This window comes from Labrus bergylta, chromosome 10 (genome assembly GCF_963930695.1).
Source record: "Labrus bergylta chromosome 10, fLabBer1.1, whole genome shotgun sequence".
NCBI classification, from domain to species: Eukaryota; Metazoa; Chordata; class Actinopteri; order Labriformes; family Labridae; genus Labrus; species Labrus bergylta.
Window position 1 is genome coordinate 25,471,773 of NC_089204.1, and position 16,080 is coordinate 25,487,852.

Sequence of the window (16,080 nt, forward strand, 5' to 3'; positions counted from 1 at the left end):
GGAGTTTTAACATCGGAATTTCCTTCCAGTTATTACATTTCATCATGTATTGAAACTCTTGTTCCTGTTCATATGTGAAGATGACAAAGATAGAATGCAACACCTATTTCTCCCCTTTTTAAGCAACATCTTCAGTATGAATGTATGCCAAGCTGACAGATGACTAAATATGGTAAAGCAGAGCTGACAAACAAACCACAGAGCATTTCTTGTGCTCTGTGTTTTATATATAGAGGAACATAGTTTACATCACTTTCTGTAAAAGGAGGTTGCGTCAGTGAGATGGCCTTAGGCGTGTTTTTCTATGATTCTATCACACTAAACCTGCTGGGGTGTGTCGGTCAGTGTTTGTGCGTCCCTGCTGTGTCGTCTTTGATTGTGCACAGCAGCTGATCCATTCCAGCTGCCTGCTGCTGTGACGGCCTTTTGTTGTCCTGATTACAGTCATACCAACTAATCAATCACCATGATCAAGATTAAAGAAAACACTGAGGTTCAAATCTTACATGTTGTAGAACTGACACTTCATCAGTCCAAGTAAAGACCTTTCTCAAACTTTGCATCTTATTACAAATAAGTTTAATCAGGACTAAAGATCTCTGGAATGCATGTATTTTACAATTTAAAGTTTTATTGTAGGTTGGCCAGCTAAACCAGTTTACTGCCCAGTTAGCAGCACTCTACAAAGGCAATCATTTCAATCCATGTTTATTTGATGTTTTCTTTTACTGGGCAAATTAAGTCATCATGTAAATAACTTACTCCTTCCCAGTTATCATGTGTAGTGTATTAATTGTGCTTTCTCTGCTGCTGTTTCAACACAATTAGTAGTCTATATAAAGTTCAATGTGAGGGAAAATGGGACAAAGACATGATTGCACCATCAAAAATCACGTTGGCATGGGCTTTCTATAATCAATGTGAAGCTATATCTATAATTAGGTGTGTTAAAAGTTCAGATTAAAACCACACTTTACACCTAAGTACAGCAAAGGTTAGCAAACCGAGCTCGTTGCTAAGACATTTTATTGAACAAACAGTCTGAGTCTGCAAATCCCAGTCTATCCTGTGACTGATTTCTATTTTGCACTTAACAGTTTTGTGACTTCACAGTAAATAAAAAGTACAACCAAGAGCCTTGATTTTTTTTGATCCTGAGCTTTATGATTGGAATGGTAAATGGGATAGGGCTTATTTGGTTTACAAAAAAAAGTCAACACAGCCTATAGCATCATAATTAAATGCAATTGTAACTACTGCTGCTCCATTTTCCCCAAGTATAAATGTTGGATCTTATGAGTCAAGCTACTCAAATACTCAATCCTGCAATTCAATTGAAGTTTTATAAATCTCAAGCCTTAAGGTCATAGCTGAAATGAAAGACTGCAGGTTGAGCTACGTGGTGAACATGCTCGTAAGCTAACCAAGTCCCTAACAGAAAATAAACTTCAAATAGTCAAGACAAAAAATGACCCCTGATGTAGAGCTGTCTATAGAGGACTTTAAATTAAAGTGGGTTAAAAATCACAGCTTATCATCTTAAATAGCTCCCTCCACCCCGATCTCTTTTATGCTCACTGTTTCATGACATCACTGTGACATCACTCATTGGTTTGACTGCCTTTTCAAAGCCTCCATTTTGGCTCTCCCCATGACATGTTTCCAAGTCAGACAAACTTTAGAAAAGTGGAGGAGGGAGGGGTTAGCAAACGCCAATTCGTCAGAGCTTCAGTCTGTGCCTGAGGCTAATTCACCAGCTGGCCAATGAGCTTGCCACTAATTATGTATAACTATAACCCTTAGTATGATGCAAAGCCCTTCCCTAACCTTGTCATGAATAAAAAACGTGTCTTAGTGACCAAAATCTTTTTGTACCAGGCTTTTCAATCTGTACAATCTGCTCTAGACGGGGCAGATGGCCTGGTGGTTTGGTCTCGCCCCATGTGCATGGACTGTGGTCCTTTAGCCTCCCTTTATGTATTTCTCTTCCTTCTCTATCTCTTCCTGATTTCCTGATCTATCCACTATCTAAATAAAGGCATACAAAGCCCAAAAATAAATCAATCAAGTTTCGATTTATTTAAGACATTTTAAGAAAACTGCTGCTTGCTTGCAAAACAGCGGCAAAAACGGCTCCTTCTTCATAAACTCTATCATCCAGGTCTACACTACCTCCCGCCTACTACTCCAATGAAAGGTGTCAGATACAACCTTCACATCAAGTCTCTGACTAGACTCTTCTCCTCTGTCGCCCCCCCCCCCCCCCCCCCCCCCCCCCAGTGGTGGAACGAACTTCCAAACTCCATTTGATCGGCAGAGTCCCTTTGCACCTTAAAAGAAAAAGCCAAAGACCCAGCTCTTCCATGAATACCTACGCACTTGATGATATTATTGATGACGATAGTGATGATGATGACGATGGTTTTGTTTGGTAACAACAATTGTAGGATGGTTTTGATGCTGATTATAACTCTGAAGAACAGCGGTCAGTGTTGTTCAGGTCGGCCGAATCAGTCATCTCTTTTAAGTCCCTTCTTAAGACACACTTTTTCCGGCGAGCCTTTCCTGATTTTTGTTGATTTTAAATTGTTACTATTTTCACTTTTTCCTTTAAAAGAATTGAATCTATTTTAGAGTTCTTTTAAAAGGGATTTTATATCTTAAAGTGATTGTTATTCCTTAATCTTGCCTTGTTTATTATTGACCTGCCTGTTTTTATATTTGCTGTCCTTGTAAAGCACTTTGTACCTTGTTTTTAAAAAGTGCTCTATAAATAAAGATTATTATTATTATTATTGTGATTTGCCTCTCTCTGTCAGCACCTGTGTATCCGATCAAACTTAAAACTGTTAATTTGCTCTTACTGACATTGTTTCCTTTTTTTCTAGACCCTTGCTTGTGTTGTTCTTACGCTCTGATGTCCGTCGCTTTGGATAAAATCGTCTGCTAATGATTTGTAGAATTGTAGCCTAATGGGGATTCACTTTGGTTTTGAGTCAGCTTCAAGTGGCCATTCAGGGAAATGCAGTTTTTAGTACTTCTCAGCTTTACTTCTCACGCTTTGAAACTTCTGCTTGGTTCAATCAAAGATGGACACCATCAAGATCACACATTTACAGATCAAAGTTTATCTAAGTTTAATATTGAGCTGATTTTTACTTAACTTCTGCCAAATTTGATACCAAGCAGCTTTTCAAAGTGTGAAATGGCCTCGACTCAAAGTAACTCTTCTGACGTCATCAAGGCCACTTTGAATAAACTAACTTGTATGTGTTACCCTTATAAGATGATCAAAACGGGCAAAAATTACACAGAGGCAACCAAGAAGGATATAACTCAAGTATAGACAACACAATTCATCCTGAGAAGATGAAGTGGTGATGAACAGTAAAGCAAATAATCTTCTTAAGAGTGTGTGTTTTGCTCCAACACACAGGAAAGGAATGCGAGAGAAAACAGAGCAGCTATTGATGATGGCGCAGACTGCCGCTGATGAATCATAGTCAATATCATGCTGCTTTTTGGGGAGCAGATTTTTACACTCAGAGATGAGGAACCACACCCTCAGATCTCTTGGGAGGGTTATATCCAGAGTGGAGTCAAGGTCTGGAGGAATCACACAGGATCTGATGATGAGAGACAAAAGGAAGGAAAGAGAGGAGCTGGCTCATGCAGGACGAAGCGAACCCTGACCGTGACCCCGCTTCCTGACAGGGAGGGGATTAAGCTCTGTGGATCTGCACCCCAAACTAGACCACCCATCAAAATGAACACCAGGAAAAACTCCCGGTCAAGAAAACAAGATGAGGATAAGCGCAGTTAATTGCACTCATAAACATGCTTTGTGATCATATTTCTCACAAATCGTGACATCAGAATAAAAAACCAGATCTGGGTCAGACTAAAACCAAACACTATCCCTCTTAAGGACTCTGAGAAAATACAACAGAGATCTCTGCGAGGACTCAGAGGTCAAAAGAGGAAGTAATCCCTCATCTGGTCATTCAGGCAGCGGTCACACACACTCCCTCACATGCACACTTAGAATTCATCCGGGAAGTCCTCCAAGAAAAGCTGACCGGCCTTGCTGAGGGCAGGACTTAAGCTTTAGACTCAAGTTTACTGGGTTGACTGTTTTACAAGCCTAGCAGACAAACGCATCGCTGTTTTTCTAATGTTTACAACACATTTTGATGGGTTAGAACAACAGGGACTGTGTGATGGATTGTGTATGTATTTTCAGGAGCTGTTCACTGAATCATCCTCGTCTTGCTTCCACCACCCTGACCTAAAAAAAAAAGAGAGAGAGACAAGCCTACACGTGCAAATTATATGATTCATGACCAAAAAACCTGGTGGAGCCAAATTAATAGTGACCCTTTGTTTGGCCCAGGCTCATTTTAACACACAAACTAGTCTCTGTAAAGTGGAAAACAAATAAATAATAAAAATAAAGGTTTGTGAATAAATACAACATCTGTTGTAGATCATGTCTCCACATGTTGTCACACATTATCCTGAGAGTGGGTAAGAATTTAACCTTTTTCCACATTCAAAACCTAAGCCTAAAAACTCATGCGTAGTTTAAGTGTCCCACAAAGTGTGGGAACTTTGAGCTTGGCAGTTTTTATCTTAAAATATGTACTGTACTGACATTGATAGTGTTTTATTTTCTTAATCTTTGTGCTACCTTCCATTAGATGTAAATCATTTATTTGGTTTAAAAAGGTTTTCAAACCAAATACCTTTTACAAATTGAATAACTTTCATGTGAGGATTACTCAAAAGTTTGACAGATCACTGATCTATCACATGTATCCTGCTACTGACCCATATTTGAGCCCATGATAAAAATTCCTACTTCATGTTTTTTTTTTAACTGTTTTCTTATTCATCCCACAACCCCCAATTACCAAAACAATCTGTGAGTGATTAAACAAGAGCTTTCAGTGTTTAACATGGTGTCACAACGCCTCCTGTTGGCATTAAAGAGTACTGTAATGGCAATTTTTTACTCTGTTATTGCCATTAATACACAGCCATGATTTTCCAGCCGTTATTATAGTTGAGTTAAAGATTTATTGAAGTAAATTTATGGAGATATGAGAACAAAAATATACCATTTCCATTGAAAACATACCCTCTTGCTGGTCTGACCCATGAATGCCGGTCTAGTGAGAATTGTATGTGATCCCCCTACCTGTGCCTTCCCCTTCCTGTCACCTATGCCACAATATATGCCTACCCCTGTGCATTCAGTGTCCCTAGTGGAAAATACTATGTCAAGATGAATCTCTAATTATTTAACATGCCAACAATAAACATCAAATGGCTCATACAACTACTACAAAATATCAACACACAAATCATCACAGGGAGAAGATAGGTACCAAAATAGGTTTTATTTTACATAAGAACATTGTCAAAACTGGAAAACATTTCTCTTTTTTTCTGCATATAAACCTTTTAAAACAAGGAGACAATGTTTGAATTTCACAGATTTTACAAAATATTGACAGGAGAAAAAAAAAATCATTGAATTGAGTGATTCATGCCCCTCTGTTGCATCTTTATTTAAACCCACCACCAAGGCAAACGCAGAGTGCAGCCATTCAGAGGTCAAGTAAACAAAGCGACATCTTCCACAACTAGTATTATCCACTGATAGTTCTGTCGTTCTCAGTTAAGAGTCCCCCACTGAGACCGCAGTGTACAGTCATACAAGCTCTACACAAGCCTCACAGTTAAGTCTAAGGAGAGCCTTTATGAGTTTCAACTATTCTTTTAAGGCTTGAATTCTCAATAGTGGAAGTATTTCAATTGTTTCTCAAACAAAGCTGAACATAATCAAAAGCTTAAACACACAATGATTAAAAGCTAGCACCTACTTGCATCATGTTTAAGCCCAAGTTTTTTTTTTTTATTAACATTCATCTTTAAATAGATCAAAGCAGGTTTCTCATCTCATGTCATCACACACACACAAAAAAAGAGTTAAACATGAAGTGTGATGAGGAGCCGTGCCGGGCTTGTGTTTCCTTTTACATCCTTAAAATGATCTTGTTTAGCAAAGATGAAAAAAAAAATGAAAAAAAAACTCTGTAAGCCATCAATTCTTGAATCACAGAGAAGTGTAAACATTGACAAGAAAGGAGGTTTTGCTTAGATTATTTTCGACTTTGACAGACCAATGACCTCCTGATATTTGAAGTCCTGGACGTCTTCTGTAAATAGACGGAGCAATAAAAATGTCTCCTTAAGGACACAACTACTCCTAATTCCATCTGCAAGTGGTGCTTTTTGTTTTAGTAGTGGACTTGTTAGACATTGAATCATAGCTGCGTTCATACTCGATGAGAAAATATTGTCCGGTTTCACAACTTTAACCCCTCGCAGATTTCACTGTACTCAATGTAATCTCGATATATTTGCCATTATTGGGGGGTTTTAACTCTTCAAAAGACTGCACGCATTCTCCAACAATGAGCAGCTGTTTTACTAAAATTAAAAGTCAGCTTCCTGAGAATTTACATTGAATCTATATAAGCTGCATGACAACATAGTTGGCAGACAATTGCAGGCACTACTAATCATCTGAATCAAGCCACCACAAACGTACACATGCATGGCCCTGATACTCAAAATCAGATGGAAGATAAAAGATGTTCGCAGTTTTTTACAAGGAAGACAATCCACGTCTTCCCCCAGTGGCACAATAATTCAGCTGATTCCCTTTAACCCTCCCGTATAAATCAACCTTTCACTATTCATCGACTTTTGGGGAGAAACAGATTTTCTTTTCAACAGCATCTCAAGTCTGTGTGTGTGTGTGTGTGTGTGTGTGTGTAGGCTGAACGCTCAATAACAGCAAACTATCACCAAGGAAATAAAGTACATGACGACTAAACTGACACCACTGTGTAATAACTATAGAAACTGAACAAAAGCAGATAGCCCTCCAACTTTTAAGACTTGAGTGTCTGTAGATGAGTAACTAACTTCAAGCATGCTCGGGTGAAATTTTAACAAATTCAGGCCACTTATTTCAAGAGTGATATTTAAAAAAAAAATCTTCTGGATCATTTCAGCCCACTGGAGATGAAGCGGGCTCCACCGAAATAATCTCATGGGTAATTCTGAAACGGCTGAATGCATATTAACATAATAATTATCTTCTCCACAAGCAGCATTTTCTATGAAAGTGTGCCTTTAATAGCCCTCGCACAGACTCTCGTCGAGACACAAGAATCAGCCAGTGAATTAGTGTAAGCAAAGATGGCACCGAGGCGACCGACCCCCGTCACACACCCAACAGAAGCCATCGCTCTTTTAATTAGTGTCACCTGTCGAGATTCCAGTTCAACGTAACCAGAAATTAAATCTCAAAAAATCTATTCATAACAAAGCACTCTTCTTGCATACAACAAACAAAATTAATGCAGATCCAGCAGCAAAGTTAAACACTGCACTGATTGCAAGCACGTGTAAATTAGGGCGACTACTTGCTGTCGCCTTCCCAGGCATAAGCATGAATTATGCTTTCGATTTTTAACTATGGCATCATTCCAAGCGCTGTCTTCTGCTTGTCCATAAGTTTCCACACTCCTTCTTTGTCATGTTAGATTAAGACTGAAGTATGTTGTTTAGCACACTAGCTGCAAAGCTGTCGCCTCCGGTTCGTCTTCAGTTCAGTGCTCTCTGCCTCACAGACGAGACGAGTCCTCTGCAGGTTCTTCGGTCCCGCGCAGAGGCAGAGCCGAGGACTCACTGCCCCTTCGCTTTTGTTTTGAGAAAGTCTGGTTGATCATTGGGCAGGCCGGAGGAGCGTGCAGACTTTGGCGGGTTGTTGTTACCCTCCACAAACATGTTAGGAATTTCCTGGCCAAAGTAGATCTTACTGTTAGATGCTATGGCCTGGTACTTTGCCAGCTCCAGGTACTCCGGGGTTAACTTCAGCTGGGAAGGAAAAAGACAACAGAATGTGAGGATCAGACTACGGCTGGGTTATATCATTTTTATGACAATATTGCTATGAATCTAAAGCTCCTTTCAAACTACCACTGCACTCCTGAAATGTCCACAGATTCTGAGAAGTGAGAACAAAAATGTCCAAATCAGTTGACCAGGACTCGAAATTACATTTTCCAAGAAGGCCCGTCACATGGAGTCTGTGTGACGTCCTGATGAGCCTGCAGACACTGGCTCATCTCACTATAATGGTCCAGAGTGTTCACAGCCAGTGAGAGTGTGTTCATGAGTCTTTCTGATTTATTACCCAGCTTAATGACCTCTACTCCTCAACTGTTTTCCACAATTGCCTCTGTATTGCAGATATGTTCTTCTCCATGTTGACGTGACAAACAATCACATTAACAGAAGACTACTCCTCCAGCACTCTGTAGTGCCCCTTTTCATCATAACCAAACAAAGCATTTCCTGCTGTCAAGATTAGAATGTGTCTAACATGGATACTCTCCTAATGACGGGGGGGATGTGTTAAAAAGTAGGCCTGTAAGGAGCTGATTTAAAGAAAAGTTGTTTAGGGTTTATATTCAGTTTAGAATGTGCCAATTAAGCTTTTCAGCCTTCACGCCTGTGAAGAATTTAAGTCCAAGAAGGATGCAAGAGAAGGGAACAAGTGGTTAGTAGCATGAGGGCTGTTTGTCAGCCTGATAGCCGTTGCAAGCTGATTATATTTGTTCATTTTTGAAATGCAGTAGCTGCCTATTTTTATACTTTATTAATCCCTGAGGGGAAATTGTGGTTTTACCCTCTGTTATTGAGACATGCTTCTCACACACACACACACAGGCCTGAATCACACACATTCACAAACAGGACCTGTGGAGGGATGTCAGAGCAGGGCTGCTACACACTGCTACACAGGAAGCGCACCAGAGCGGTTGGGGGTTCAGTGAGTTGCTCAAGGGCATCTTCAGCAGTACTAGGGAAGTGCCCTGGCACCTCTCCAGCTACCAGAACAACTTGCATATTATGGTCCGCATGGGGACTTGAACCCACGACCCTCCCATCCCTACAGGCTGAGCTACTGCCGCTACCCCCAATTGAAACTATGCTTTTAACCCCAGCAGTATGAGAAGGTGCCGAGTGTCTCGTCTGCTTTCAAAGTTGCTCATCAGACGTTTATTTCTGATCCCCAAGAGTTGAAAAGTGTTTTACTTTAAACACTGTTCATCACTGCCCCCCTTTTTTATATCTTACTGTCAAAACTAAGTGGAGAAATTAAAACTGTTGGTCTTAAATCTGATGTTTTCTCGCCCACAAAAATCCCTATCCCAATCTCTAGACAAAGACCTGAGGCCTAACCCCTCACAGACTTTATTGATTTTACTTTCCCTTCGTACGTAATTATAGCAGCTCGTAACATTGCAAAGTTCAAGTTCAGTAGGTTTAGATGGTTTAACATCTATGACTCTGACCACAGAGCTTCTGTAGTGTAACATTATATGTATACAGTATATGTTTTCTTTCAAAAACATACCTTTCAACCTCATATTATCTTAATGTGATTAGATTGGATGTTGTGTGTTTGTTTATGTGTCAAACGTTGTCAACGCCAAGATTTACCTGGTTCGCTTCTGCAATCTTGAAAGCAGTGTAATATTCTGCATCAGCTTTAGCCTTCTCTCGCGCCAGGAAGGCAGAATCTGAAACAAAGAGATATTGTTGAATAAAGATAGACATGTGACAGCGCCATTACACCAGATAGACACAAATCTGTCTCACAGGAAAGAAGTGTAGCTAACCCTCGATTTCAGAGATCCTCTTCTCCGTCTCCTTCTCCATCACCTTCTGCTGGAAGTGGATCTCAGCCACCTGGGCCATTTTCTGAGCCTCTGTGGGACGGAGAAACACGAGGGCTTTAACAACTGTACAAAGGGTGTAGGTTAAAAGTAGGGTTGCACCTGAGGGGTTGAAAAAGGGAAGTGCCAAAATGATCATGACACTTCAACAAATGCAAATCAGGCTGGCTGATTTACAGTAAAAACATCAGATTTACCAATAATGGCCTTCTTCCTTTCAGTCTCTGCTTCCTTCTCCACAACCTTCTGCGTCTGAACGGTTATCATCAGACGAGTCTTCTCTGCTTCCCTGCAAACACAAACATAAACACACAGGTTCTTGCAAATATTTTTGCTTTGTGTGCGGTCTTAATGGAACCGAGTGGGTGGTAACAGGAGAGATTTTTAAACATACAGAGATTACACTGCTAAGTATGAAATTGACAAACTTACATGAGTTCAAAGTTCCTCCGGATAGACTCGGGGATCTTTGGCTTGGTAACACGCACTGCCTTTATTATGAAAAAAACAGAGAAAAACAAAATGATCTCTTTGTGGACAAGAAATCTGCCAATAAAGTTTAAGAAAAGAAATTGACACGTAACCAGGCTAATTATGGCTTTCAAGTTTGAATTGTTCTTTTAGCACATTTTGTGTTAATGACTGGGTGATTGGTGAGTAGTAAAGGGTAAACTGACTACATTATATAAAGGAATAATTTGACATTCTCTTTCTTACAGCAGACTAAAAATACAGAGAATAGTCAGAGTAGGAGAGACCGCAGTATCCTGCAGAATATTGCTGTTAACGTTCTTTTATTAACTGTGATACACAGCAGCAATGAAGAAGCAGGGTAGGCTCTCAGGCACAACTTCACAGACCTCTTCAAGCCTTTCACTCAAGGTGCATGAAGAGTGAGAAGCTTGAAGAGGTCAAAAAGCTGCAGCAACACTTTTAGAATGAAGTTTGGGACTGAACTTTTTTTAGACCGACTCGTTTCAGCTTGTGTCCTTCATGAGGGTCTTCCATGAAGTTTATAAACAGCAGCAGTCACAGCAAACACTAGGTTTGCAGCGTTACATTTTTTTTTTTAGGGAATTTGTAGATAAAATCTGGAAGACTTTCACCACAGCTACAGCGCAGTCAACATGCATCCATGTATTTGGGATGCTCCAATATAATATGTTTGTATTTGTTTCAATACCTGTATTGTGAGTCCAGGCGCCATATTATTTAGATCTTTCTGCAACGCGGTCTTCAGGTTCTCGTCAATAATGTCTGCAGGACAAGAAACAGAAGCTGTTTAAATACACAACCTGGTGTGCATCACATTTGAAGAATTTCAGGAACGAACACACAGCACACGTTGCCCTCTGTGTATTGTGTGAGAACAGAAATACTAATTGTGCTCACCAAACAGCTCGATGTAGACTTCCTGTAGTGTGTGTACACTGCAGAACTGGTTAAGTTCATGGTGAATCTTGTTAAAGATTAGAGTTTTGTCATAATCAGCGGTGTAGTTCCTCACAATGTCCACCACTGAAAATCAACAAAGAAAGAGAAACTGTTATTGTTCTGCCAAGCTCCTGGTGGGCGTAATGCATCCTAAAATAAGGAAGGACAAAATGTCTACCTGCTAATGGTACCAGCATGTTGACAACTTCTATCCTGTCAAAGTAGATCATCACACCACCACTGTGAAGGACATTAGAAATCTGTTAAACACGTGACTTTAAGGAAAGATGTGTTTCTGAACAACTTTGTGAACGAGCTCCACCTTACCTCGTTCCACAAGGCACATTCTTGATCTCATCCGTTTGGAGTGTAGTCTGAAACACACATTTAAAACATGATCAAAGTTCATCACATACCACGCTGGGCCTTTCACAAACACCAGTATGGATCTGGATGTGACAGTTAAATCAATATGACATGATTATTCGTCTACAGTGTATAAAAACTGATACAGCACTGCTGCTTGATTAAGTTAACCTGGGTCAATAATATGTACAAAATACACCATATTAACTTAAATTTATTAAATTTTAATCATTCAATTCATCCTTTATCTCGGAAACAATACGTTCAACAAAATAATATTTATATAAGTTCAACCTTAACTCGAGTCAAAGCGAACACGCACTCTAACCACCGAGTTCAAACTAGAGTATTTAGAAAAGAGTTGAAGATCATAAATAAGCAAAAACTGAACCTCGAGTAAGATCGTTAAAGTAAAGTAAACATATTTTAAACAGGTTGTGGCTACTACTCATTTTAAAATATCTGTGCTGTTCAAATTTATATTTCAAACTATGTCATATGTTATATCTTCTTTATGAAACAGTTTGTTATGCTGCTCAAAGCTTATTATCTTAATATTTATATCTCATGGGAAGTTCAAATATTAACAAGTGAAGGCTAGAACAAACAGTTATTATGTTTGAGCTCAGGAAGTTGGAAGGATGAAATTAAGGGGATGTGAGAAAAGAGGCGGGTTTTGTTTTGTTTTAGACTTACAAAAAAATCATGAATGGTTGAATAAAATACGCTCATTTTTAATTATTAAGGAACAGGGTTTAGTATAAAGAAGAATTAAAGCATGGCATGAGTTGCACATCAAATGAGTATGAAACAGGTTGGAAATAAAGCTGCTGCAGCTATGCTTGGCTGGCATGTGTTTGCATGCTGCAGCCGACTTATTTATAGCAGACCCGATTCTGGTTCTCATGTGCAGCGCCTTCTACATGCCTCTGCTAAACAGCAACGTTTCAGGGCTTAGGGTCAGTTTACCTGCACTGATCTGTAGGTGGTGATGAAAGGCAGCATAATGTGATATCCAGGACCGTTTGGAGAGGTCAGCAATGCTCCGCCCCTGAAGCAAAACACACACAAGACATTTGGTCAAAGGTCTCGGCATGACTAGATCGACTGATTACATTAAAAGAGGGTGGGGGAGAAGACATTGGAGGAGAGGTATTTCTTCAGGTGTAACAGTGATTTATGAGGGTGTGGTTATATATTTGTTGAATACGGTTATATCAGATAATATTGTCTTATCCAGGATAAAATGATATCCATGAGTATCAAGAACAGGCCTCTCACTGATAGCAACATGGTGTCCACATTTCAGAATATATTTGTCCATCTGGCACAGATGTTAGGGGTCAGAGTTTGTAGAGCTACCTGTAGTACACAGCTAGGTGTCCTTCTTCTATCTTGTGAATAGAGGAGTGCAACAGGATAGCCATCACTCCTGCTATTGCAGCGAAAACTGCACCTACATGCGGCATCGTCATCCTCGCGAGCTCTCACCTACAGACAGAGAAAGAACCATTAACATAATGTTGGATTTAAAAACGTTACATGCAGCAGTGCATAAACAGTTTATACATTTAGTCCAACACAGACCACAACCCTGCAACAAATCCAATCCCAACTTCATGGGTTTGGAGGATGTAGATTGTGGCGCTTCTGAAAGGTACAGCCCTCTCACCACATTCCCAGGAGTCTAAATGTTCAATCTAAGCATTTAAATAACTTTTAAGATTAATGTGAACACCAAAGTTCATGGCATATCTGCTAAAGTTAAAATTAAAATTAAAACAAAACTGAAAGGAATTTATACCATGGAAAAGAATCTAAGTATTTAATTAAAACTTGGACTAAGCATAATAAAGGAAGTTACAAATACTGACTACATCACTGTGTACAAAATAAGGATCTAAACCACAATCAACCAAGTTTCATCAGCAGAGCTAAGCTGGTCTACCAACTTTAATGTCTAAGAAGTATTAACTAAGATTAATCCACCTCCGCAACTGGACTTAGTTAAAGATCTTGAAGACCCTCAACCCTCCTCCGAAAATGCTTCTTTAGTTATAGACTGGAGCTAAACAAATATAAGAAGTAGAAAGTATTAACCTTAATCTGAGAATCTGAATCTTTAGAATGCTACATGGATTAAAACAAGCATTATCACTCACACGTGTGTTTAGATATCTATCTATCTCTACAGATCGGACGCAGATCTAAGAACGATATCGGCCAATGTATCGGTATTGGATTACTTTTCTCCCAAATATCAATATCAACCCCAAAAAACTCATATCAGTCAGGCCCTAATAAAAACAATTCATACCAGTTATCGCTACTGTCAGTAGGTCAACAGACGACCAATCACTGGCTGTTAAACACTGCATTGAATACATCTGATCATATTTGTTGCCAGGAGTTGTCCTCATTGTGTTGTTATGTAAGTGTTAAGTCATTGTTGTACTTTTCAAGCAAGATTTGAGATGTTATGTTTGTATTTATTTGTTTTGTTTGGTCCGTGAATTAAATAAACTTACAAATACAATACGTTTATTAGTGTAATATTGATTTGAAGTGTCAGATGTTATGACACAGTCACTGTAAAGGTTGTTCCAGGTGATGGGTATTCTACTAAACTACACTGAACTGAACTATATAACTCAATTCACATGTCTGAAAAGGAGTGGGAAGAAAATGCAGTTAATCCCACGCCTTATCCATTAATCATCCAGGCAGTTTTCTGATTTGGAAAGCCGTTATAATTTAAAAGGAACAGAGATCTTTAATAAACCGAGATTCAGAACCAAATTGAAGGAAAGTTGTTTTACTGTGAATCGGTTTATGGAACAATCTCAACAGAAAAACTAAAGAATCAAAATCAAACATGATATTTAAAAGAAAAATTAAAGCCAGTTTGTTGAATAAATATGTCAGTGAGATACTGTTTTTGTTTCGTGATGCTGTAACAAAAAAAATGTATCGTGATATGCTTCGTAAGGTGCATAATGAATCGGTAAGGAGGACTTTAATTTGAATTGTTTTGTTTTAATTAATGTTTTGTGAAAGAGGGGCAGATATTAAAAGATTAATCTTCTTTCTGCTCATTTTCATTCAAAATTTTAGATTTTACGTTTGTTTGTTTTTCTTAACTTTATTGTTTCTTTGAATTAAAAAAAAATGACAAATAAAAAAAATAAAAAAATTGTATACAAATGTATCCAGAACCTATGAATCCCCTAAACTTGTCTAAATATATATTTATAATTGATTCAAATGATTAAATGTAATTTATCCTGAAACACTCAGCGCTCACAGATTTATTTTATTGTATTTTTAAAAACAGTAAGTGAACGCACCACAGTCATTCAAAAGGACTTCCCCATGACATTTTAAGCTGCTACAAGAAAGTGTTTACTCACAGTGTTGTTGACAGTTTAATCCTTTCTGCTGTGACAGTTTAACCCACAGTAAACAACAGTCATTAAACAGACAGTGACACGGACTCTGCACAGGTAGCCACACAGCTAAATGCTAACCAGCACGACGAGCCTACAGAATGACTCGAGTCAGTGGTTCCTGTTTCACAGCGTGGAGCAGCTGTGCAGACATCGCCTTAAATCATTTGCATTGGAAACAACAAACACACAACAAAGCTCTACGTACGGTTAAGACAGCTAGCCAGGTTAGCTAGCTACCTGTCGTTTTGGAAACACCTCCGTCAGATCTTGTTGCTAAATGCTAAATGCTAACATTAGCTCGCTAGGCTGTTAGCTTAGCTGTAGCAGACAGGCTAACTCACCTTTACAGTAAATCATTAATACACATACGACGGAACAAATCGCTTATTTATGAAACAAAATAGATGTACCTCCGTATATCGAGCCGTCTTCCCTTCTGCTCTTATCATTCAACGACCCATCCCCCTCACCCCGCCTCTCGCAGCTTTCTCTACAGTTTGTACTGGTGACATTATGGTGCCTTCAGGCGCACTCAGAAATAAGAGCTTTTCTGGTATACGAGGAAAATTACACGGTATGATTTCAAGATATGGAAACAGTGGTACAGTTTTTTATTTATTTAGTGATTTCATACTGTGCTTTGTATTTTCTGTCTGTTGTATCTGATCTATATATATATATAATATTTATATTTATATATATATAATGATAATGATTTATATATATTTTTTCTTTAATTATTATTATTTATTTTTTTTCTACAGTGTATTGTTTTAATGTGTAAATCTACATTAGTAGATTAGTAGAATGTATAACATTGTGTATAGAGGGAGCCTGGAGTATAATATATGGTAATATTGTTTCTCTATGAAATATGGAATATAAATGTATAGAAAGCATATAATAGTTTATAACTATAGTCTGACTATAATTAATCATTTATGGAAGCTTTTCATTTATTTATTTTTTCCTTTTATTGTTTTGATTTGGTTAACTGACAACTGTTT

At 38.6% G+C, this 16,080-nt stretch overlaps 1 protein-coding gene across 2 annotated transcripts; it reads right to left on the minus strand.

The window, feature by feature from the left end:
• Window positions 1–5,382: 5,382 nt before the first annotated feature.
• On the minus strand, window positions 5,383–15,619 carry erlin1 (ER lipid raft associated 1). 2 transcript variants are annotated; one of them, XM_020642951.3, is made up of 12 exons: window positions 15,484–15,619; window positions 12,987–13,115; window positions 12,594–12,675; window positions 11,586–11,632; window positions 11,437–11,498; window positions 11,217–11,342; window positions 11,008–11,081; window positions 10,257–10,315; window positions 10,022–10,113; window positions 9,768–9,857; window positions 9,589–9,668; window positions 5,383–7,956 (listed from the first exon to the last, which is right to left on the minus strand). In XM_020642951.3, exons 2-12 carry the CDS (start codon window positions 13,097–13,099, stop codon window positions 7,765–7,767), a joined length of 1,017 nt encoding a protein of 338 aa, XP_020498607.1. In that variant the 5' UTR covers window positions 13,100–13,115; window positions 15,484–15,619; the 3' UTR covers window positions 5,383–7,764. The 2 variants fall into 2 exon arrangements, with proteins under 2 accessions (XP_020498607.1, XP_020498608.1); XM_020642952.3 differs by lacking the exon at window positions 15,484–15,619 and adding an exon at window positions 15,279–15,407.
• Window positions 15,620–16,080: the final 461 nt, after the last annotated feature.

Bases quoted from the DNA above. Each gene is read 5' to 3' on its own strand.
- erlin1 (XM_020642951.3), bottom strand. From the start codon at position 13,099: ATGACGATGCCGCATGTAGGTGCAGTTTTCGCTGCAATAGCAGGAGTG. The intron at 11,343-11,436 runs GTAGACATTTTG...GTTGATTTTCAG, and splicing joins CATGCTGGTACCATTAGCAG to TGGTGGACATTGTGAGGAAC. The intron at 11,082-11,216 runs GTGAGCACAATT...CTTGTCCTGCAG, and splicing joins AGTCTACATCGAGCTGTTTG to ACATTATTGACGAGAACCTG.